This window comes from Pleurodeles waltl, chromosome 4_2 (assembly GCF_031143425.1).
Source record: "Pleurodeles waltl isolate 20211129_DDA chromosome 4_2, aPleWal1.hap1.20221129, whole genome shotgun sequence".
NCBI classification, from domain to species: domain Eukaryota; kingdom Metazoa; phylum Chordata; class Amphibia; order Caudata; family Salamandridae; genus Pleurodeles; species Pleurodeles waltl.
Window position 1 is genome coordinate 974,880,920 of NC_090443.1, and position 22,333 is coordinate 974,903,252.

The window sequence follows — 22,333 nt, forward strand, 5'->3', positions numbered from 1 at the left end:
GTGACTGCCAGCGGCGCATCTTAAGAATGCCAGTGCCGAGTATGCACGGATCCATCTGCTTCCCGCTTATCACTAGATCACACTGCAGCTGCCTACACAGATCGTCGTGAAGCACGTCTCACTGTAGCCAGGCCCTGGTGTAATTTACAGGGCATTGCATGCGCACTGAAGTGAACATCTCCATCAATCCTGTACGTGATTACTGCCTGTGCCAATCTCAAAGCAGCTGCCCCGTGACTTGCTGTATGAAATGGCCGTCTGTTTCGTCCACTCACCAAAAGAGTTCCTCCTGTGTATTTAGGGCTTTCATAACTGTAGAAAGCTGACCTGGTGTGTGGTGGGTACCCAAGGAACTTACACCTTATTCCAGGTATCCCCTCATAGTGAAGTGTAGGCAGATTCTAGAAGCCAGGCTCAAGGTAGCTGTGGATAAGCAGCCAAGGCTCATGTAGGAGACTTGCAAAGATCATGCAATACCACTGTAGTCACACAGCACTTACACACATGAAAGAAACCAGTGTCACAAAAATAAAGGTACTTTATTTTAGTTACACAATACCAAAATTACTAAAAAGGCAATATTCCCTTAGGAGTAGTAAGCACACTAAATATGTACACTAGTAATCAGAAATAGGCATAGAAAAGGTTAGAAAACAGTGCAAATAGCAGCAAACAATAGTGACCCAAGGGGAGTCCAAACCATATACTAAAAAATGGAATATGAACACAGGAGCCCAACCTAGGTAAGTGGAATGTGTTGAGGGGAGCTGGGGGGTACTAGAAAACCAGAGGTAAGTAACACAGTTAAAGCAGGAGTAAATCACTGACATTTCCCCAAACCACCCAAAAGGAAGGAAAAGAAGACAAGACACCTAGACAGGACTGCAAGAAACCAGCAGTGGATTCCTGGAGAAGAGGTTCTGTGGAGAGAGGGGACCAAGTCCAAAAGTCAGTGGACTCCAGGAGGAGCTACTACCCACCCAACTGTACTTGCAGGAGTTGGCCGATGCTGAGGAAAACAGGTCAGCACTGCAACCCTGCAGCCGGAGAAGAGTTCCTGAGAGATGCAGATGTCCCATGCTGGAGTGAAGGCTGCAGACTGCCAAGGCTTGTTGGTAGAATTCCATAACCGACACCAAAGGCAAATTCGTGTTTAGTGGAAAAGTGGTGCAAAGCCCAGAAGGAGTCAACCCAGGAGGGGCAGTCACAGGGGGCCCTCAGCATCGCAGAGAGTCCATAGGAGCGTAGGCAGCACCTACAGGAGTACCATAGGACGGGGACACGGAAGATGCAGAAGGAGCCCACACAGCACTACAGAATGGAATCCTACACCGCAGAAAAACCACGCAGAGAGCTGAGCGTCGCAGGAAGGAGTGCTGGGGACTGGAGCTACACATCACCTGAAGATCCCTTGGAGGAGATGCAAACAAACCTTGGCAGCTGCAAGAGATGTGCTGTACCAGGGTACTGTCCTGCGTGGGAAGGCAAGAGCCTACCTCCACCAAAGTGGGACAGCTGGCAGAGAGTACCAGGATGACTATTCCAGACCACCACCCGTAATGCAGGATCCACGCAGCTCAGGATGAGGAGATTCACGTAGCTGGTTGTCATTGCAGCAGGTGCCTGCAGATGCAGGGGACTGACTCCTTCGCTCCAAGGGAGATTCCTTCTTCCTTCTTGTGCAGGCTGAAGAGCTGCTGTCTTCTAAGGATGCGCAATCCGAGAAATGTTGCGAAGCTGGCAGGAGCCGTGGAAACAAAGTTGCAGAAGAGTCTTCTTCGTGGGGTTGCAGCGTTCTCTTCCTGGAGGGTCCAGTTGTAGTTCCAGTGGGCAGAAGTTTAGGTGGAGGTTGCAGAGTTTTGGGGGTGGGGGCGGAATCCCTGAACTGGTGTGGACTGGTTTATGCACAGAGGGTACCAAATGTGCCCTTCAAAGCATATCAGTGACTTGGGGAGGCTTCCCCTGCTGAACCAGTCACACCTGTTTCTTAAAAGAGAGGGTCTTGCCTCACTCTCCCAAAGGAAATCCTTTGTTCTGCCTCCCTGTCCTTGATCAGATCAATTTGCAGGAGAGCAAAAACCTGTCAGAGGGGTGGCAGCAGCTTGGGCTGCCCGGAAAACTCTGACTGGTGGTAGCAATGCTGGGGGTTCTCTAAGGAGGCCCCAGAGTGCATGGAATCATACTTGCAACAGTATTGGGGGAGGATTACATGTTTGATACCAAACATGTTTAGATTTGAAGTTACCATTCTGTAGCTGGACATTGGAGGTGACCTATGCCCAGTACACATGCAAAATGGCGTCCCCACACTCACAAAGTCTAGGAAAATGTTACTGGAGTTTGTGAGGGCACCCTTCTGGGCTGAGAGGGCCTGCCATAGGGGTTGTAGGAAGTTGGCTCTGTATATACTATTTCAAAGTAAGAAATAGTGTGCACAGAGTCCAAGGGTTCCCCTTGGAGGTAAGATAGTGGCAAAAAGAGATTATTCCAATGCTCTATTTTGTGGTAGTGTGGTCAAGTAGTAGGCTTATCAGAGGGTAGTGTTAAGCATTTGTTGTACACACACTCAAAGACTTACTCCAGGGCAATAGGTTTTTATATATAAAAATATATTTCCCTAGTTTATTTTAAGAACCATAGGTTCAGGATTTACAAGCAATACTTCAAATGAATGGTATTTCACTCAGGTATTCTAGGAACTATGAATAATCACAATAGCATGTACCATTTTGACAAAAATGGCAATAAGCTATTTTAAAAGTGGACACTGCAAAAATTAACAGTTCCTGGGGGAGGTAAGTAATTGTAAAGTTCACAGGTAAGTAAAACACTTACAGGGTTCAAAGTTGGGTCCAAGGTAGCCCACCGTTGGGGGTTCAAGGCAACTCCAAAGTTACCACACCAGCAGCTCAGGGCCAGTCAGGTGAAGAGGTCAAAGAGGTGCCCAAAACACATAGGCTTCAATGGAAACAGGGGTGCCCCGGTTCCAGTCTGCCAGCAGGTAAGTACCCACGTCCTCGGAAGGCAGACCAGGGGTGTTTTGTGGGGGGGGGGGGGGGGGGACACAAGCAGGCACAGAAAGTACACCCTCAGCGGCACAGGGGCGGCTGGGTGCAGAGTGCAAACAGGCGTGGGGTTTTGTGTAGAAAGCAATGGGGAGACCCGGGGTCTCCGACGATGCAGGCAGGCACAGGGGGGGCTCCTCAGGGTAGCCACCACCTGGGCTAGGCATGGGGGTCGCTCCTGCACTGGAGTTTGGTTCCTTCAGGTCCTGGGGGCTGCGGGTGCAGTGTTGGTTCCATGCGTCAGGTCCCTTGTTACATGCAGTCGCGGTCAGGGGAGCCTCTGGATTTCCTCTGCAGGTGTTGCTGTGGGGGCTCAGGGGGTCAACTCTGGCTACTCACGGGATCACAGTAGCCGGGGAGTCCTCCCTGAGGTGTTGGTTTTCCACAGGTCGAGCCGGGGGCGTCGGGTGCAGAGTGGAAATTGTCACGCTTCCGGCGGGAAACGTGGGGTCTTTAAAGTTGCTTCTTTGTTGCAGTTTGTTGAACAGGGCCGCTGTTCTCGGGAGCTTCTTGGTCCTTTAGATGCAGGGTAGTCCTCTGAGGCTTCAGAGGTCGCTGGTCCCTGTTGGATGCGTCGCTGTTGCAGTTTTCGTCGAAGTAGGGAGACAGGCCGGTGGGGATGGGGCCAAATCAGTTGTCGTCTCCGTCTTCACTGCAGGGCCTCAGGTCAGCAGTCCTTCTTCTTTAGGTTGCAGGAATCTATCTTCCTCGGTTCTGGGGGCCCCTAAATACTGAATTTAGGGGTGTGTTTAGGTCTGGGAGGGCAGTAGCCAATGGCTACTGTCCTTGAGGGTGGCTACACCCACTTTGTGCCTCCTCCCTATGGGGAGGGGGGCACATCCCTAATCCTATTGGGGAAATCCTCCTTCTACAAGATGGAGGATTTCTAAAAGTAAGAGTCAAATCAGCTTAGGACACCTTGGGGGCTGTCCTGACTGGGGGGTGACTCCTCCTTGTTTTTCTCATTATCGCCTCCAGCCTTGCCGTGAAAAGTGGGGGCAGTGGCCGGAGGGGCAGGCATCTCCACTAGCTGGGATGCCCTGTGGCGCTGTAACAAAGGGGGTGAGCCTTTGAGGCTCACCGCCAGGTGTTACAGTTCCTGCAGGGGGAGGTGAGAAGCACCTCCACCCAGTACAGGCTTGTTCCTGGCCACAGAGTGACAAAGGCACTCTCCCCATGTGGCCAGCAACATGTCTGGTGTGTGGCAGGCTGGCAAAAACTAATCAGCCCACATTGGAAGTCGGGTATGTTTTCAGGGGGTATCTCGAAGATGCCCTCTGGGTGTATTTTACAATTAAGTGTACACCGGCATCAGTGTGCATTTATTGTGCTGAGAAGTTTGATACCAAACTTCCCAGTTTTCAGTGTAGCCATTATGGTGCTGTGGAGTTCGTGCAGGACAGACTCCCAGACCATATACTCTTATGGCTACCCTGCACTTACAATGTCTAAGGTTTTGCTTAGACACTGTAGGAGCACAGTGCTCATGCACATATACCCTCACCTGTGGCATAGGGCACCCTGCCTTAGGGCTGTAAGGCCTGCTAGAGGGGTGACTTACCTATGCCACAGGCAGTGTGAGGTTGGCATGGCACTCTGAGGGGAGTGCCATGTCAACTTAGTCATGTTCTCCCCACCAGCACACACAAGCTGTGAAGCAGTGTGTATGTGCTGAGTGAGGGGTCCCTAGGGTGGCATAAGACATGCTGCAGCCCTTCGAGACCTTCCCTCGCATCAGGGCCCTTGGTACCAGGGGTACCAGTTACAAGGGACTTACCTGAGTGCTAGGGTTGTGCCAATTGTGGAGACAAAGGTACAGTTTAGGGAAAGAACACTGGTGCTGGGTCTTGGTTAGCAGGGTCCCAGCACACTTTCAAATCATAACTTAGCATCAGCAAAGGCAAAAAGTCAGGGGGTAACCATGCCAAGGAGGCATTTCCTTACAGGGGTGACTTATAATGACCTGGTCCAGTGACCTGTAGTGAAAACGGGTGCACGCATCCGTTTCACTCAGGCTGCAATGGTAGGCCTGCAGAACCCTTTGCATGGGCTCCCTATGTTTGGCAGAATAACTGCTGAAACCCATAGGGATCCCTTGGAACTCCAATGCCCTCGGTACCTAGGTACCATATACAAGGGAATTACATGGGAGGGGTGACAAGTATGCCAATTGTGGGAAGAAAAAGGTACAGTTACCAAGTTAGAGGGGATAGAGCATAACCACTGGGGTCCTGGATAGCAGGATCCCAGCGGACACAGTCGAACACGCCGACAATAGGCTGAAAATGGGGGTAACCATGCCAAGAAAGAGGTAACTTTCCTACAGTAACCATTCAAAGAGATGGAGGATTGGCCGGTCCAGGACTTGCATTGGGAGGAGCTGCTTGGCGCAAGGTTCTGGGCGCACATCTGCTGATACAGGTGGTTTTCTTCTTCTTTTTGGCTGGCATTGGCTTGGAAGGAAGGGAGGACAGAAGACCATGATTGGTCTCCGCAGTACTGCTGGTCGATGCCCAGGATGATTTTCGGTGTCACCAGGTTAAATCTTCATTAAAATAATTGATCTTGGTTAGCCAGATAGTTGATTTGATTTTGTCCACCGTAAGGGATGGTCCCAGTCATCTGTTCGGCATTCCCTTTTGAGGTTTGCCACATCCAGGCTGTATCGGCGGCTTTATTCACTTCACTTGGTCTTCTGGTGGTCAGATGTGTTGCATGTTTAAACTGCTTCCTGTGAAAGACCAAAGCATCTGCTGTTTCATCAGGAACCCACCTTTGGGTCCAAATGAAATGATTTAGGGACACCGGAGTTTCCTGACCCAACCACTAGACGGCATTGAAATGCACAGCATGCGACCCGACAAGATCTTCGTGCTGCTCCTGCAGGTTTCTTCTTTAGGGAGAGTGCGTGGTAGAGTGGCTGAGTGACGTACCTCTGAGCCAAGGTATTTCTCCCCCGCCTCTCCCCGGGACCAAAGAGGAAGAGTAATTTACTCACTCCTTGCTCCAGTGTCCATATCTACTAAAACAAAGTGCCTAGAAGCAGTTTAGCTGCATGAGCCTTACAAACCAGACACCAGTAATAAAATCTCATATAGTGCAACTAAGTATTTTTTAGATCTGTGGTCCCTGGTGTTCCTTAAGAATCGTGTACTGGACCGAGATCTTTCCTGGTCTCCGCACTGTTAACATGCGAATAGCAAGTGGTTTCTTGTATGACCCACAAGTGGTCTCTTTAGAAGACACCTTACTCTCGTTTGTTTAGCTCTGCATTAGTGTGACGCGCCACTGACAGACACAATGCCCAAATCACGGAGTGGCCACTTAAGCCATGTCCCCTAGGACTGCAACTGGCCGTCCAACACGGTGAAGGGAGTGTCACTCGTCCAAGCAGGCCGTACTTTTGAAGTTACTGCCGTCCGTGTTCTTGGCACCATGTAGAAGCGCGCAGTTAAAGCACTTGGACTTGATCCCATGCAGAGATCATCACTGGTGAAGCAGACATCTTAAGAAATAGAACGGTTTAGGATTTATTGCCCGTGAGGAGTAGGCTGCATGAGCTCATGGGCTCATTTACTTTAAGTATTCAGCACCTTTTGCGATTAAGTATTTTAAGCAGGTTGGTAATGGCTGTCACGATTTTGGTCCGAGCGACCCTTTCCTTAAAAACCTCTGTCACTCCCCCCTACCCCACCTCACTTCCCTTTGAAGTCCCATAGCTTTGCAAGAAGTGCCCCCGCCCCCTGCTTTCAAAATCAGTAACTTCACCCCCACACAGGCACCTCCCCCACACTCTTAGTCTTCAGCTTTAGAGTTCAGCTAGGGGACATGTACTGGAGCCAAATTAAAATGCATTCCGAGTGATGGATCTATCTATGTGGCACTTTGCTCAAATTGCTGCACAGCACATCATCCTCTTAACATTGTCTTTTTTTTTTTCTCCCAGACTCCCTAGCCAGGCCAAGAAGAACAGTGTTTACACGTGCCATTGAGGGCTGCGACCTTCACTGGCAGGACAGCCATCTTCAGAGGATTATCAGCAGTGACTTCTACATGTCTCCTTCCTACCAGAGAGAGGGGGAGAGCCTGCTCTTCAACTCCCAGGGACAGCCACTCTGGCTCGGTGAGTGAGGGCCTGCACTCTACTGGTGTGTGGGCGAAGGTCTTGTGCAACCCATGCCCCCTTCATAAAAGCGAGACAAGAATCTTCATCTTCAAGGGGTTGAGTGAGAGGCTGGCACTGAATTCGCCTGTGAACGATGGTCTTACCCTGACATGTCCCTTTGTACTACAGGTGATACGGGGCTGCCCATCATCTCCTGGGGGCAGGGGCAGTAGCGGGGTGACTGAGCCCCAGTGCTGTCCTTGTCTATGAATAGTGGTTTTAATGGCTGGTGAGGAAGAGTGCCACTGCCCTTGCGTGTGGCGGATGGTCATATTGCCCCCTTCCAGAGTAAGAGCCTCCACACCACCACTAGTGGTAGTGCTTGTGCTGGGTACTGGGGACCGGGTCTGGGAACTGCTCTCAATTTCATTCATGTCCCCTTTTCTCAAGAAAGGTTGGCAGCCGGCTGGGTGAGGGAGGACTTGGCTCTGTCTTAGGCTGTGAACTCTGCTCTTCATGTTCCCTTCCTTCAAGGGCCAATGAGAGCCGACTTCAACACCTAGGTTCTGTCCCTGGCAGGGTGTTCGGCACTTGATTGGTGCACAGTGGTTCTATCCCACCCATGTGCCCATAATCCTGTAGAGGGGGTGTGAGCCTGCTCTTCACCTCCACCAGGCAGCACCAGAGTCCTGTTCTAACTACCGGTCGGATTAGGATTGTGTTTGGGAACCATTTAAGTCCTCTATAACACAGTCCCCTTTACTGTATGTGTCAACAGTTGTTTATCAGTTGCGTGACATTGTTTGTGCTTTGGTGATTGATAAGTTATGGCCTATCCTTTTTAGCTCCAGCAAGGAGTGGCACGAAAAACAGTGTGGTAAGCTAACCTGTTTCCGTGGTGCTTTTTGAAGAAGTGCCTCAGTCTACAGGGACATGCCACCACAGTTACCAATAATTATATTGTGAAGTTAGTGAGCACCAACATTTAGTAAAATAGCTTAAGCAAACATATCCTGAGGGCCACCTTCAGGTGCCCTCTCACCTGCCCCCTGAGTCAGTGGACTGAGTGATAAATGTCAGTGCCTCATGCTTTAACAGCGATTCATCGATTCTAGCATAATCCTTGCTTGGAAGGATCTGTGGGACATGGTGGAGTTGTCACTATTCTCAGCGCCTGGCGCGAAATCCACATGATCACTGTTTGGATTTCACTAGTTGGTGCTTAGCTGAGTGTTCATGATGGATCTGTCTGGCTCATGCTTCTTCTAACTGTGATGTTTGCCTTTCTTTGCTTCTGATTTAATTTACACACCCACACTCTTCAGGGTTAAGAATACTGTATTTTTTTTTAAAGCAGCACTAACTATTTGTTTATCCTTGTAGAACATGTTCCCACGGCTTGTGCTCGGGTGGATGCACTGCGCTCTCATGGCTACCCCAAAGAAGCTCTGCGATTGGCTGTAGCCATCATCAATACACTGAGACTGCAGCAACAAAGACAGCTGGAAATATATAAACATCAGAAGAAAGGTAACCCCTTCCTTGTCACTTTTTTGAGGTGGGATTGGTAGCAGGGCTTCTGTTGAGAATACCTCTAGTGTCGCCTTCAACAGCAGGACAAGATAAGACAGCACCTCCCTGTAGGAAACTGGCCTTATATGTAGTCGGGCCAGTATAAGGGCACACAATGCAAAAAGTCTGCACAACCTGAATTGGTTTGCAGGGCTCACTTTAATAATCCCAAGTGCTCTCTTTGTGGTAGTGTGGTTGAGCAGCTTAGGCTTGTCAGAGGTGAGTGTTAAGCATTTGTTGTACAAACAGTCAATAAATGGTTCACACTCTCGATAAGAGAATCGGAGACCAATTTATAAAAAAACAAAATAAGGCAGATTTGTACAAGCATTTAGACACCAAGAACTTTAGAATAACTTTAGTAAAAGCGGAGATTTGGATTTTTAAAGCAAATATGAAAATAGTCCAAATAACAGTTTGGAGGCATGCGCCTCGAATGCTACAATGTTATCCTATGGGAGAAAAACACACATAGCAAACAGTTACTTGCAGGTGGATTTCGGCTGTGCCCTTTGGGACTTGGGGTGCCCTTTGGGAGCCCTTTGGGACTTGGGGTGCCCTTTGGGAGCCCTTTGGGACTTGGGGTGCCCTTTGGGAGCCCTTTGGGACTTGGGGTGCCCTTTGGGAGCCCTTTGGGACTTGGGGTGCCCTTTGGGAGCCCTTTGGGACTTGGGGTGCCCTTTGGGAGCCCTTTGGGAGCCCTTTGGGACCTTTGGGACTTGAGGTGCTAGGGGTCCAAAGTACCACCAGACCTGACCTAGGGTACCAGTTGCATATTTTCTGTTAAAGTTGGTAGCTTCAAATGCTACACAGTTATTCAATAGGGGCCTGAAACAAAGGCTGCAATGGGGGGGACTCGAAAGCAAGTCTGGGGGAACTCAAAGGCTGAGGGGGCGCTGCCAGAAGATGTGTACCCGGTCTTGGGTGCAGATGGTCTTGGCTGGCTACTTGCGTTTTAGGCTCTCGCAGTCTGTCGATCTGCAGAGGAGTGAAAAACAAAACAGCAGGGCCACTCGCGTCTTGCGTCTCTGCTGTCCTGATGCCCCTTGACATGCAGGGAAGCTTCCAAGGTGGTGGGGTCTGGGCTGGATGTGAAACCAGCCTTGGCTGGCGCAAGTGCCCCTGTACTCAGGGTAATGGTGCAGGGGGGCTCCTGGAGGGTCTAGTGTCTCGAAATTCAGCAGAGACCGTGCTGACCTCCACGAGCCTCAGTCTTCCTCTTGAAGTGGTGTTCCTTTGGTTGGCTCAATGACCAGCAACGCAGTGAAGTGGGCAGATGCGGTTGGTGCCTGCAGATGCAGGGGAATGGGTCCTGCACCCCATGGAACATAATAGCTGGTTGCCGACGTGCTGAATAATTCTCCAAGTGTTGAGGAAAATGCACTGCCACAGGATGAGTGGGTCTTTGTATTCGTTAAGGAGCAAACAGCAAGGTAAGGTTTGGCGCCAGTTTCTGTGCAGGTCCTTTGTTCTTGTAGTGTCTCTTCTTTGTCCTTCAGTTCCCAGCAAGTCAAATCTGTCACTCGGGTGTCGAGGAGGGGAACCCCTAAATACTCAATTTAGTGGCATTTAGAGAAGTACAACGTGGTAGCCAATGGGCTACCTACCTGTGGTGTGACTACACCCCCTATATGCCCACTTCCTGTGAGGAGTGGGCATAACTCTGACCCAGAAGTCTCCGTTTCACAAATAAAAAAATGATAAAACCCTTCTCTGGATGTTCACTTCACTTAGGCGATCTTATGGGTGTGACTATCCTGAGAATGAAACACACCTCCTGAATATCTTAATTTCCCACCTGCGCTGGTGCCAAATGGGCCCCAGGTCTGGGGGGAAGCTCTGGTTGTATGTCAAAGGCGGCAGAGGCTTTGAAGCATCTGGCCTTGATATGCTAAATCGCTAACCATCCTGCTGGAGGAGGTGAGAACACCTTCTGCCAAGCAGGCATTGTTCCTGGCGCTCAGAGCGTGGGCTCTCCCTGGCAGGGGGCCAGAAACCCATTTGTGGTGGGAGACTAGAAGATGCCAATCAGCCAACACACTAAAAGACTAAGGTGCCCTCTGGGTGCATGTCCCAATAAATCTGATACTGGCATCAGTATAGATTTATTAAAGGAAGGTGTTTGATACCAAACACCATTAATTTCAGTGAAGTCATTATGTATCTTGGTAACTTGTAATGACCGGTGCCTAGTACATGTCCTCTAACGGCTTCTTGAGCACTTGCAATAACTAGCAATGGAACTAGGCATCACAAGAGCATATCTGCTCATGCGGATGTGCCCTCACATGTAATGTACTGCACCCTGCGGTAGGGCTCTGAAGGCCTGCTGTAGGGGTGACTTGCATATAATACATGCAGTGTATTTGGGCATTGCACTCAGGGAGTGGGCACAGTTGTGTTTTCGAAATGGCTTGCACCATTTCACGCATCCTGCGACTGCTTTCTGCCTGCTCTTTACCTTCTATGCCCATGCAAGTCTGTTCTGAGCTATTCACTGAGGTGCACAAGTCCCTTTTGGTTATTCTGAGGCCCATTATAGTACTAAGACTCTGGGCACCCAAGTGCAGATAATTTGAGGTCTTGGAGTGCAAGTGTGCCATTTTAATCAAATTTGTATAGAGGTTGATGGTGGGGGAGGCCCACTGAACTCACACCATTATCACACAGGACCTTTTTGGGGTCAAGTGGCCAAACTAGAGGGCTTTCAAAAATGGGACCTGCTCTCAACCTTGGGGGATATCATGGCTGGCGCCGTGTTCAAATCCTTCCAGGAATTGCAGCAAAAATTTCATTTGCACCATAATAAATTCCATCTCAACCTCCATCTGCGGCATGTCTTAACACCTCACATCAGACTCCTAGATATTTACCTGACATGGGTGCTCATAAAATCTCCACTTTATACTGCTCACTGATTATTAATGAGGTGGGTCCACTCACTTCCCTTCAACTAGCCTGGGAAAACAACCTTGTCACCCTGGATGATGACTATTGGTCTGATGCCCCGAGGGCACCAAAAGAGGTAGCAATCTCGGCCCAGCTACATCTTATTCAGTTTAAATATGTGTACGGGACATACTACACCAGGCACTTTTTGTGGCAAATGGGAGTGGTGGGATCCTTGCAATGCCTTGGATGTGACACTGCAGAGGGCACCCTATTACAGTGTGTGGGGATTTCCCACCCTAGACCCCTTTTTGGTGGAGTGTGATTGGCTGCCTAGACAAGGTATTCGCCTGGGAGATTAAACAGGACCCCAAACTAGCCATCTTATACCTGACTGAGGGCCTGGTGGGAATAGATGCAAGCAGGTACTCCTTTTTCTGGGCCTCCCTATAGCCAAAAAAGAGAGCTCGTATGTGGAAATCCCCCACAGCACCCTTCCTGATTGCATAGAAGAGAGGACTTGAATTCTGTATGGGGTTGGAGATCCTAGTATTTGAGGCACCGGGCTGTCACAAAAACACCCAAAAATCTGGCAGCGATGGGCAGACTACAGGGACATCATGTTGCATCCACCTCATACAATGGCAACATGTCTGGATGAAGAAATTAGGCTATGTGGCTGGTGGCTTGCCCACCGGGCGGGGACATGGGTCACAGATTTCTCCTTAGACCAGGGAAGGTAGTGTTTTAGGAGTGGGTGGGGATATTGCAAGTATCTGAATGCTGTTTACTGTATTATTCAATTTTAGATCAATTTTGGCAAATCTTGTGAAACATTTGTTATATATTAAAAAAAAAAAAAAAAAAAATGTATGCTCCAGACAACTGAGTTTGTAGTATTTCATCCCTTTAGTTTGGGAGTACTATATTGTTTAAGGAAGTAATGTAATTGGTTCAGCTGGCAGTGCTAAAAATGTGTTCGATGGCATGTGTAGCTTAAGGTAAACATGCTTTGCATAAGTCCGCCATCCAGTGTTGGGCTTGGAGTGTTGCAAGTTGTTTTTGTTAGAAGAATCTTTTCGAGTCACAAGATCGAGTAGCTCCTCCTCCAGTGTTACTGCACATGGGCATTGAGTCCTTTGTTAGATTGTTCTCTCCGCCATCAGGTTCGGATGTAGTTTCCTCTCACTCCATTATTCCTCGGCTTGGTCTATTCTAAACTCTTCTCTTCTGTCTTTGTATCAGCGACTGTATTGTACCTCAATCGCGTTTTCAAACCTAATGTACTTGACCCAAATTTCTGCACTTTGGAGGCACCAACACCCTTCTCGGACCTACTGTAGGAAGTTGGCTCTGTATGTGCTATTTCAAAGTAAGGAATAGCATGCACAGAGTCCAAGGGTTCCCCTTAGAGGTAAAATAGTGGTAAAAATAGATAATACTAATGCTCTATTTTGTGGTAGTGTGGTCGAGCAGTAGGCTTATCCAAGGAGTAGTGTTAAGCATTTGTTGTACATACACATAGACCATAAATGAGGTACACACACTCAGAGACAAATCCAGCCAATAGGTTTTGTTATAGAAAAATATCTTTTCTTAGTTTATTTTAAGAACCACAGGTTCAAATTCTACATGTAATATCTCATTTGAAAGGTATTGCAGGTAAGTACTTTAGGAACTTTAAATCATAAAAATTGCATGTATACTTTACAAGTTATTGACAAATAGCTGTTTTAAAAGTGGGCACTTAGTGCAATTTTCACAGTTCCTAGGGGAGGTAAGTATTTGTTAGGTTAACCAGGTAAGTAGGACACTTACAGGGCTTAGTTCTTGGTCCAAGGTAGCCCACCGTTGGGGGTTCAGAGCAACCCCAAAGTCACCACACCAGCAGCTCAGGGCCGGTCAGGTGCAGAGTTCAAAGTGGTGCCCAAAACGCATAGGCTAGAATGGAGAGAAGGGGGTGCCCCGGTTCCGGTCTGCTTGCAGGTAAGTACCCGCGTCTTCGGAGGGCAGACCAGGGGGGTTTTGTAGGGCACCGGGGGGGACACAAGCCCACACAGAAATTTCACCCTCAGCGGCGCGGGGGCGGCCGGGTGCAGTGTAGAGACAAGCGTCGGGTTCGCAATGTTAGTCTATGAGAGATCTCGGGATCTCTTCAGCGCTGCAGGCAGGCAAGGGGGGGATTCCTCGGGGAAACCTCCACTTGGGCAAGGGAGAGGGACTCCTGGGGGTCACTTCTCCAGTGAAAGTCCGGTCCTTCAGGTCCTGGGGGCTGCGGGTGCAGGGTCTCTCCCAGGCGTCGGGACTTTAGGTTCAAAGAGTCGCGGTCAGGGGAAGCCTCGGGATTCCCTCTGCAGGCGGCGCTGTGGGGGCTCAGGGGGGACAGGTTTTGGTACTCACAGTATCAGAGTAGTCCTGGGGTCCCTCCTGAGGTGTTGTATCGCCACCAGCCGAGTCGGGGTCGCCGGGTGCAGTGTTGCAAGTCTCACGCTTCTTGCGGGGAGCTTGCAGGGTTCTTTAAAGCTGCTGGAAACAAAGTTGCAGCTTTTCTTGGAGCAGGTCCGCTGTCCTCGGGAGTTTCTTGTCTTTTCGAAGCAGGGGCAGTCCTCAGAGGATGTCGAGGTCGCTGGTCCCTTTGGAAGGCGTCGCTGGAGCAGGATCTTTGGAAGGCAGGAGACAGGCCGGTGAGTTTCTGGAGCCAAGGCAGTTGTCGTCTTCTGGTCTTCCTCTGCAGGGGTTTTTTCAGCTAGGCAGTCCTTCTTGTAGTTGCAGGAATCTAATTTTCTAGGGTTCAGGGTAGCCCTTAAATACTAAATTTAAGGGCGTGTTTAGGTCTGGGGGGTTAGTAGCCAATGGCTACTAGCCCTGAGGGTGGGTACACCCTCTTTGTGCCTCCTCCCAAGGGGAGGGGGTCACAATCCTAACCCTATTGGGGGAATCCTCCATCTGCAAGATGGAGGATTTCTAAAAGTCAGTCACCTCAGCTCAGGACACCTTAGGGGCTGTCCTGACTGGCCAGTGACTCCTCCTTGTTTTTCTCATTATTTTCTCCGGCCTTGCCGCCAAAAGTGGGGCCTGGCCGGAGGGGGCGGGCAACTCCACTAGCTGGAGTGTCCTGCTGGGTTGGCACAAAGGAGGTGAGCCTTTGAGGCTCACCGCCAGGTGTGACAATTCCTGCCTGGGGGAGGTGTTAGCATCTCCACCCAGTGCAGGCTTTGTTACTGGCCTCAGAGTGACAAAGGCACTCTCCCCATGGGGCCAGCAACATGTCTCGGTTTGTGGCAGGCTGCTAAAACTAGTCAGCCTACACAGATAGTCGGTTAAGTTTCAGGGGGCACCTCTAAGGTGCCCTCTGGGGTGTATTTTACAATAAAATGTACACTGGCATCAGTGTGCATTTATTGTGCTGAGAAGTTTGATACCAAACTTCCCAGTTTTCAGTGTAGCCATTATGGTGCTGTGGAGTTCGTGTTTGACAGACTCCCAGACCATATACTCTTATGGCTACCCTGCACTTACAATGTCTAAGGTTTTGCTTAGACACTGTAGGGGCACAGTGCTCATGCACTGGTACCCTCACCTATGGTATAGTGCACCCTGCCTTAGGGCTGTAAGGCCTGCTAGAGGGGTGTCTTACCTATACTGCATAGGCAGTGAGAGGCTGGCATGGCACCCTGAGGGGAGTGCCATGTCGACTTACTCATTTTGTTCTCACCAGCACACACAGGCTTGTAAGCAGTGTGTCTGTGCTGAGTGAGGGGTCTCTAGGGTGGCATAAGACATGCTGCAGCCCTTAGAGACCTTTCTTGGCATCAGGGCCCTTGGTACTAGAAGTACCAGTTACAAGGGACTTATCTGAATGCCAGGGTGTGCCAATTGTGGATACAATGGTACATTTTAGGTGAAGGAACACTGGTGCTGGGGCCTGGTTAGCAGGGTCCCAGCACACTTCTCAGTCAAGTCAGCATCAGTATCAGGCAAAAAGTGGGGGGTAACTGCAACAGGGAGCCATTTCTTTACACCTACTCTTCCACGTGGTGTTGGAATATGGAGAGCTGATAGAACAGACTCCATTTCGGTTTAGCCCTCTGTGCCATTCGAAATTCCCACATACCGACCAACACCTGGTGTGTAACTTGTACTTGTCCCTGGATCATAAGGAGGAGAACTGCATTGCCTGCCTGTCTTTTTAAACCAAAAAGACCCTCCACGACCAAAGAGTGCGCCGGTTTGAAATGGCGACGAAGACACTGGACGCCACTACTACTATTTTCGCAGAAGAACATGCACAGGAGGAGATTAAACACACATGGTACGCCTCTCCGAGAACCAATGCCCGACATCTTTGGTGAGTAACAGGCACAGACTGCAATCTCCATCTGAGACTCCGATTCCGGCCAGTATTCAGAAGGGGAGAGCCAGATATTTCCTGCAGCGCAGTATGTGAGTACAGCAGCCTCTTCCCATCACACAAAAAAATAATCACACAAGGCATTGGGTCGACCACGGCTTGCTGGCTATGGTTCGACCCGAAAGCAACATATCGTTGACCGACCCTCTGATTCAGGGCCGAAAAAGGCCAAGATTAACTCCGACAGACTGCCACGCCTGTTTCGGCTTAGTCGAAAAATGGAGGCTTCCACTTTTGAACCGAGGCGGCTACATAGCACATCGGAACCAAAACATCCCAGCTCTTCTTCGGAGCAGAAACATCAAAGCTCCTCTTCAGAGTCAAAACAGTTTGCCTACTGAACAAATCACTTTTTGACCCCATATAAAGCATGCTGCTACCGAGCTTTTGAAGCATTCATTGATGGGAAGCAAACCAGTTTCATCGTAAGAACAGGAAACAAATGAAACATCTAGACCAAGTAGAATTCAAATCAAGAAAGAAACAGGGAAGATTATTGCCTCTCTTCCTATCACAAAGAGGAAATTAGCATTTCAACAAGAAACTGGCCCTTCACCAGTGAAGATTTGTAAACACAAGGAGAAGCCAGAGACTGTGCAACAGCCTTCTTCACCACATTCACCTTATCTTCCCTCTTCTCCACCACCTCATACTCCACCACCTTCACCCACACAATTGTCCACACATTCCCCAGTTTCTTCACATGAGAATTATATGGGTGACCATATTTACTAAATTGATCCATGGGATATATACAATTCTGACCCAATGCCCTACAAGTACCTCGATTTGTATCCCACAAGGCCGTCTCCACCTGAGGACACAACATCCTATAATCAGGTCATTTCCAGAGCAGCCACTTATCATAGTGTACAAATGCACTCTGAGCCTATAGAAGAGGATTTCCTATTTAACACACTTTCCTCAACTCCCAAACAATATCAATGTTTGCCAGTGTTACCAGGTATGTTAAAACATGGTGATGACATTTTTAAAGAACCAGTCAAGGCTAGGATGTTGAAACCTAAAGTAGATAAAATATAAAGCTGCACCATATGATTCAGTCTTTATATCATAGCGATTGCCAGATGATTCCAACGTGATCAGTGCAACCAGGAGAAGGGCAAATAGCCAGTTCACAGGGGTTGCTCCTCCCCCTGATAGAGCCGCAAATTTTGATGCAGCAGGCAAGAGTGGCAACTCAAGCTGCAAATCAGTAGAGAATTGCCATCTCCCAAGCTCTTTTAGCCAGGTACGATAGGTCACATTGGGATGAGATGCAGGAGTGCCTTCAATACCTCCCAAAGGAACACCAAAAAAGAGCACAGCAAGTAGTGACAGAAGGGCAATCCATTGCCAATAATTCGATTAGATCAGCACTAGACGCAGTTGACACAGCAGCTAGGGGAAATTAACACTAGTGTTATGGTTAGACGGCATGCTTGGTTGAGACCCTCCGGATTTAAACCAGAAATACAACAAGCGGTCCTTAATATGCCATTTAATAAACAGCAACTGTTTTGACCTGAGGTGGATACAACCATTGACAAATTAAAAAAAGGTCTCTGAAACAGCAAAAGCCATAGGAGCCCGTTACACAACACATTTTCGTGGCTCATTTCAGAAACCTTTATTTGAGGGGTTTAAGCCACAAACTTCAGAGGCCTCTACATCCCAACAAAAACAGGGATAGCAATATTATCCCTGGGGATCTTTCAGGGGCTCTTACAGAGGACACACTTTCAGATCTAGAGATAGATCTGCTGCTGCATGAGGTGCCTTCACCTCATCAAAGCAGTGACTTTTCCTGCATCCCCACACAACATACATCTCCTGTGGGAGGAAGACTGCAATATTTCCATCCTCACTGGCGACAAATTACAACAGATCAGTGGGTACTGTCAATTATGACAATGAATGGTTATTGCCTAGAACTTATCTCCACTCCACCAAACATTCCTCCCCATTCACACAGGCTTTCTCCAGAACACATTGGTGTGTTAAAACGAGAGGTAGAATCTCTTCCACTCAGAGGCAATAGAGATGGTTCCCATCAATCAGCAAGGGACAGGGGTATATTCTCTATACTTCATACCAAAAAAGGATGGCACTCTCAGACCAATTCTCAATCTCAGACCTCTAAATCAGTAGATCTTGTCATAGCATTTTCACATGGTCACTCTACAGGATGTCATTCCCTTGTTACAAAAGACTACATGACAGCATTAGATCTAAAAGATGCTTACTTAAACATTCCTATGCATCCAGCACACCACAAGTACTTAGTTTGTGATAATGGGCAAGCACCATAAATTCAAAGTACTACTCTTTGGAGTAACAACAGCACCAAGGGTATTCACAAAATGCCTAGCAGTAGCCGCGGCATACCTCACAAGACCGTACATACATGTTTTCCCATATCTGGATGACTGGCTAATAAAAGCCAGCACCATTCAAAACTGTCAACCACACACGCAATACACAATAGATACCCAAAACAGGCTATGGTTCATAATCAATTACCAAAAATCTCATCTTCAGCCAGCACAAATTCACCCATATCTAGGAGCAATTCTGAACACTGTCAGCATTAGCCTACCCAAATCCACAACAAATTAGTGTTTCACACACTCATATCCCAATTACAAGTCCATCAAACCTACACAGTAAGGTTTATCATGAGCCTATTGGGAATGATGGCATCCTGCATAGCAGTAGTGCCCAATGCACATCTAAACAGGAGACCACTGCAACAGTGTATTGCAACAATGGGCTCATGCACAGGGTCAACTACAAGCTCTAGTGTTGTTGGACCGGCAGACTTGCAAATGGCGGCAATGGTGGAATCATACCAACTTATCAAAAGGGTGGCCATTTTGGGACCCTGTGATGTAGACCATAATCACAACAGATGCATCAATGACAGGTTGGGGAGCCAATCTCAAGAGTCTTACTATACAGGGAGAATGGGACTCAATACAACAAACTTATCAAATAAACCACTTGGAATTGCTAGCAGTGTTTTTAACACTCCAAAGCATTCAAACACAGATCACTCACAAAACAGTGTTAATAAGAACAGACAACATGACAATGTATTATCTGAAAAAAACAGGGGGAGGGGAACACCCTCATCCCAATTGTCCCTTCTAGCACAGACAATTTGGAAATAGGCAATTCACAATCACATTCAACTACTAGCAGAGTACATCCCAGGGATACACAACCAACTTGTGGACCTCTTAAGCAGTATACAGCAACAAATACACGAATGGGAGATTCATCCACATGTAATTCAACAGTACTTTCACATGTGGGTAGCACCGCACATAGACCTTTTCGCAACAAGTGAAAACGCAAAATGCCCAAACTTTGCGTCCAAGTTCCCACACCCTCAATCCAAGGGCAATGCCCCATGGATCAGTTGGTCAGGGATATTTGCTTGCGCTTTCCCCCGTCTCCTACTAATTCCATTTCTGGTCAGCAAAATCTGTCACACCTCTCACTATGATACTCATAGCTCCCACATGGAGACGTCAACACTGGTATACAACATTGCTGGATCTGTCAGTAGTAGCTCATCACAAACTCCCAAACAGACTAGACCTATTGGCTCAAAACAAAGGTCAGATCAGGCATCCCAATCCCAGTATGCTCAACCTGGCGATTTGGCTCATGAGGTCATAGAATTTGGATACCTACAGCTTCCATTAGAAGGTATGGACCTTCTAAAACAAGCACGTAAACCTACAACCAGTCAGCGCTATGCAAATAAATGGAAATGTTTTTTATATTACTGCCAACCTAAAACATTGATCCACTTAAAGCATCAGTTAAGGATATTGCATGTTAATTGCTTCACTTACAAAAAGCAAATCTTGCATATTCATCTATTAAAATTATTTTGACAGCAATATCAGCCTACCTCCAAAACAGACAACATACCTCTGTTTAAAATACCTGTCATAAAAGCTTTTATGGAAGCCTTAAGAGTTATTCCAACTAGAGCTCCATCAGCGCTTGCATGGAATCTTAACTTTGTGCTCACAAGGCTTCTGGGTCCACCATTTGAACCCATGCATTATTGTGCTCTTTAATTTCTCTCATGGAAGGTTGCTTTCCTGGTAGCAATTACTTCCTTAAGAGTAAGTGAAATTCAGCATTCATTTGAGAAGAATCCTTCCAAGTTCACAACCATAAAATAGTACTTAGGACAAATCCAAAATTTCTATCCAAAGTGATTTCACCTTCTCACATTAATCAGTCAGTGGAATTGACTGTCTTCTTTCCACAGCCAGATTCTGTTGCTGAAAGAGCTCTCCACACTCTTGATCTCAAAAGAGCTCTCATCTATTATATAGATAGAACAAAATAGTTTAGAAAATCTAAATAACTTTTTTGTGGCTTCAACAACCTCACAAAGGTAATCCCATTTCCAAACACAAATTGGCCAGGTGGATAGTAAAGTGTATTCAAACTTGCTATCTTAAAGCTAAAAGGAAACTATTAGTAACTTCTGAAGCACATTCAACTAGAAAGAAAGGAGCTTCAATGGCATTCTTAGGAAATATACCAATGGCAGATATATGCAAAGCAGCCACATGGTCCACACCACACATTTACTAAACACTACTGTGTGGATGTTCTATCTCACCAACAAGCAAATGTTGGTCAAGCAGTGCTTAAAACACTATTTCAAACTGATTTAACTCCTACGGGCTAGCCACCGCTCACTTACGAGGGACTGCTTTTCAGTGTAGTCACGGCATGTGTATCTGCAGCTACACATGCCATCGAACGGAAAATGTCACTTACCCAGTGTACATCTGTTCATGGCATGTAGTGCTACAGATTTACATGCGCCCTCCTTCCTTCCCAGAAGCCTATAGCTGTTGTAGTACTTTGTTTTATGTAAATATGTGTTCAATGGCATCTGTCGCTGTAGATACACATGTTGTGCATAGCCCGCCATCTGGTGTTGGGTCGGAGTGTTACAAGTTGTTTTTCTTCGAAGAAGTCTTTCGAGTCACGGGACCGAGGGACTCCTCCTCTTTGTCTCCATTGCGCATGGGCGTCGACTCCATCTTCGATTGTTTTCTTTCCGCCATCGGGTTCGGACGTGTTCCTTTCGCTCCGGGTTTCGGAACGGAAAGTTAGCTCAAAATCGGAAAATTACGTCGGTATTGTTGCGCTCGGGATCGGGTTAGATAGCATCGACATCGCATCGATACGATAACATCTCCGTTGCCCTTCGGGGTAGTTTTCGATACCCCGTCGGGGCCTGGTCGGCCCGACCGCGTGTGACATCGACGCTGATGGAACGGACCCCGTTCCGTTTCTGTCCTAAATGCCACAACAAATACCCATATACAGACCAACATTCGGTCTGTAACCTGTGCCTGTCGCCCGAGCACAGGGAAGAAACTTGTGAGGCCTGTTGTGCGTTCCGGTCCCGAAAAACGCTCCGTGACCGCCGAGCCAGAAGACTGCAAATGGCGTCCACGCCGACAGGACACCGAGATTTCGAGGAACAAGAAGAAGTAGAAGCCTTCTCGATCCATGAATCGGACTCGGACGAATTCGACGACCATGAAACAGTGAGTAAGACGTCGAAGATAGCACATAAGAAAACTGACAAGGCCCAGGGGACGCCACTGCCATCAGGCCATGGCTCAACCCATAAACTCGGTGACCGACCATCGGCACCGAAGAAGGCCGAAATCGTCCGACTCTGGTCGAGACACAGGCACCCAGCCATCTCGGGACCGAGATAGTGCTGCCGGCAAAGATCGACCCTGAGATAGCGGAGCCGAAGCTGCTCGACGCAGAGACAGCGGCACCGAGGAGGATCGACGCCGAGAGGGGTCGACTCCGAAAAAGAGGAAAGTCGCCTCGGAGCCGGAAAAGAGCGTGGACATGGTTTCGGTGCCAAAACGACCCGCAACCGAGCCAACTACCGGTTCCTATTCAGAGGAACAATCACTGTCCTCTCAAATGCGAAAGCATAGATTCGAAGAGGAATTACAATCCACTGAGGTGGCCCACACTCAAAAAAGGATTTTTATACAGAGTGGAACAGGGAAAATAAGCACCCTTCCCCCTATTAGGAGGAAGAGGAGACTGGAATTCCAACAAGAACAAACACCACAAACAAAACTGGTGAAGCAGGTAACTCCGCCACCCTCTCCTCCACCTGTAGCTCCCATTTCACCGGCACAGACTCCGTCACATTCACCGGCTCACACAACCTTAAGCCAAGGTGACCAGGACCAAGATGCTTGGGACTTATAC

At 48.2% G+C, this 22,333-nt stretch overlaps 1 protein-coding gene across 1 annotated transcript in view; it reads left to right on the forward strand.

Moving 5' to 3' along the window:
• Window positions 1–22,333, forward strand: part of ZSWIM5 (zinc finger SWIM-type containing 5) — a 256,622-nt gene that overhangs the window by 151,875 nt on the left and 82,414 nt on the right. The window contains exons 6-7 of the mRNA XM_069232815.1: window positions 7,012–7,188; window positions 8,554–8,700. Coding sequence (XP_069088916.1) covers window positions 7,012–7,188; window positions 8,554–8,700 — 324 coding nt within the window. The remainder of the gene's footprint in view (window positions 1–7,011; window positions 7,189–8,553; window positions 8,701–22,333) is intronic.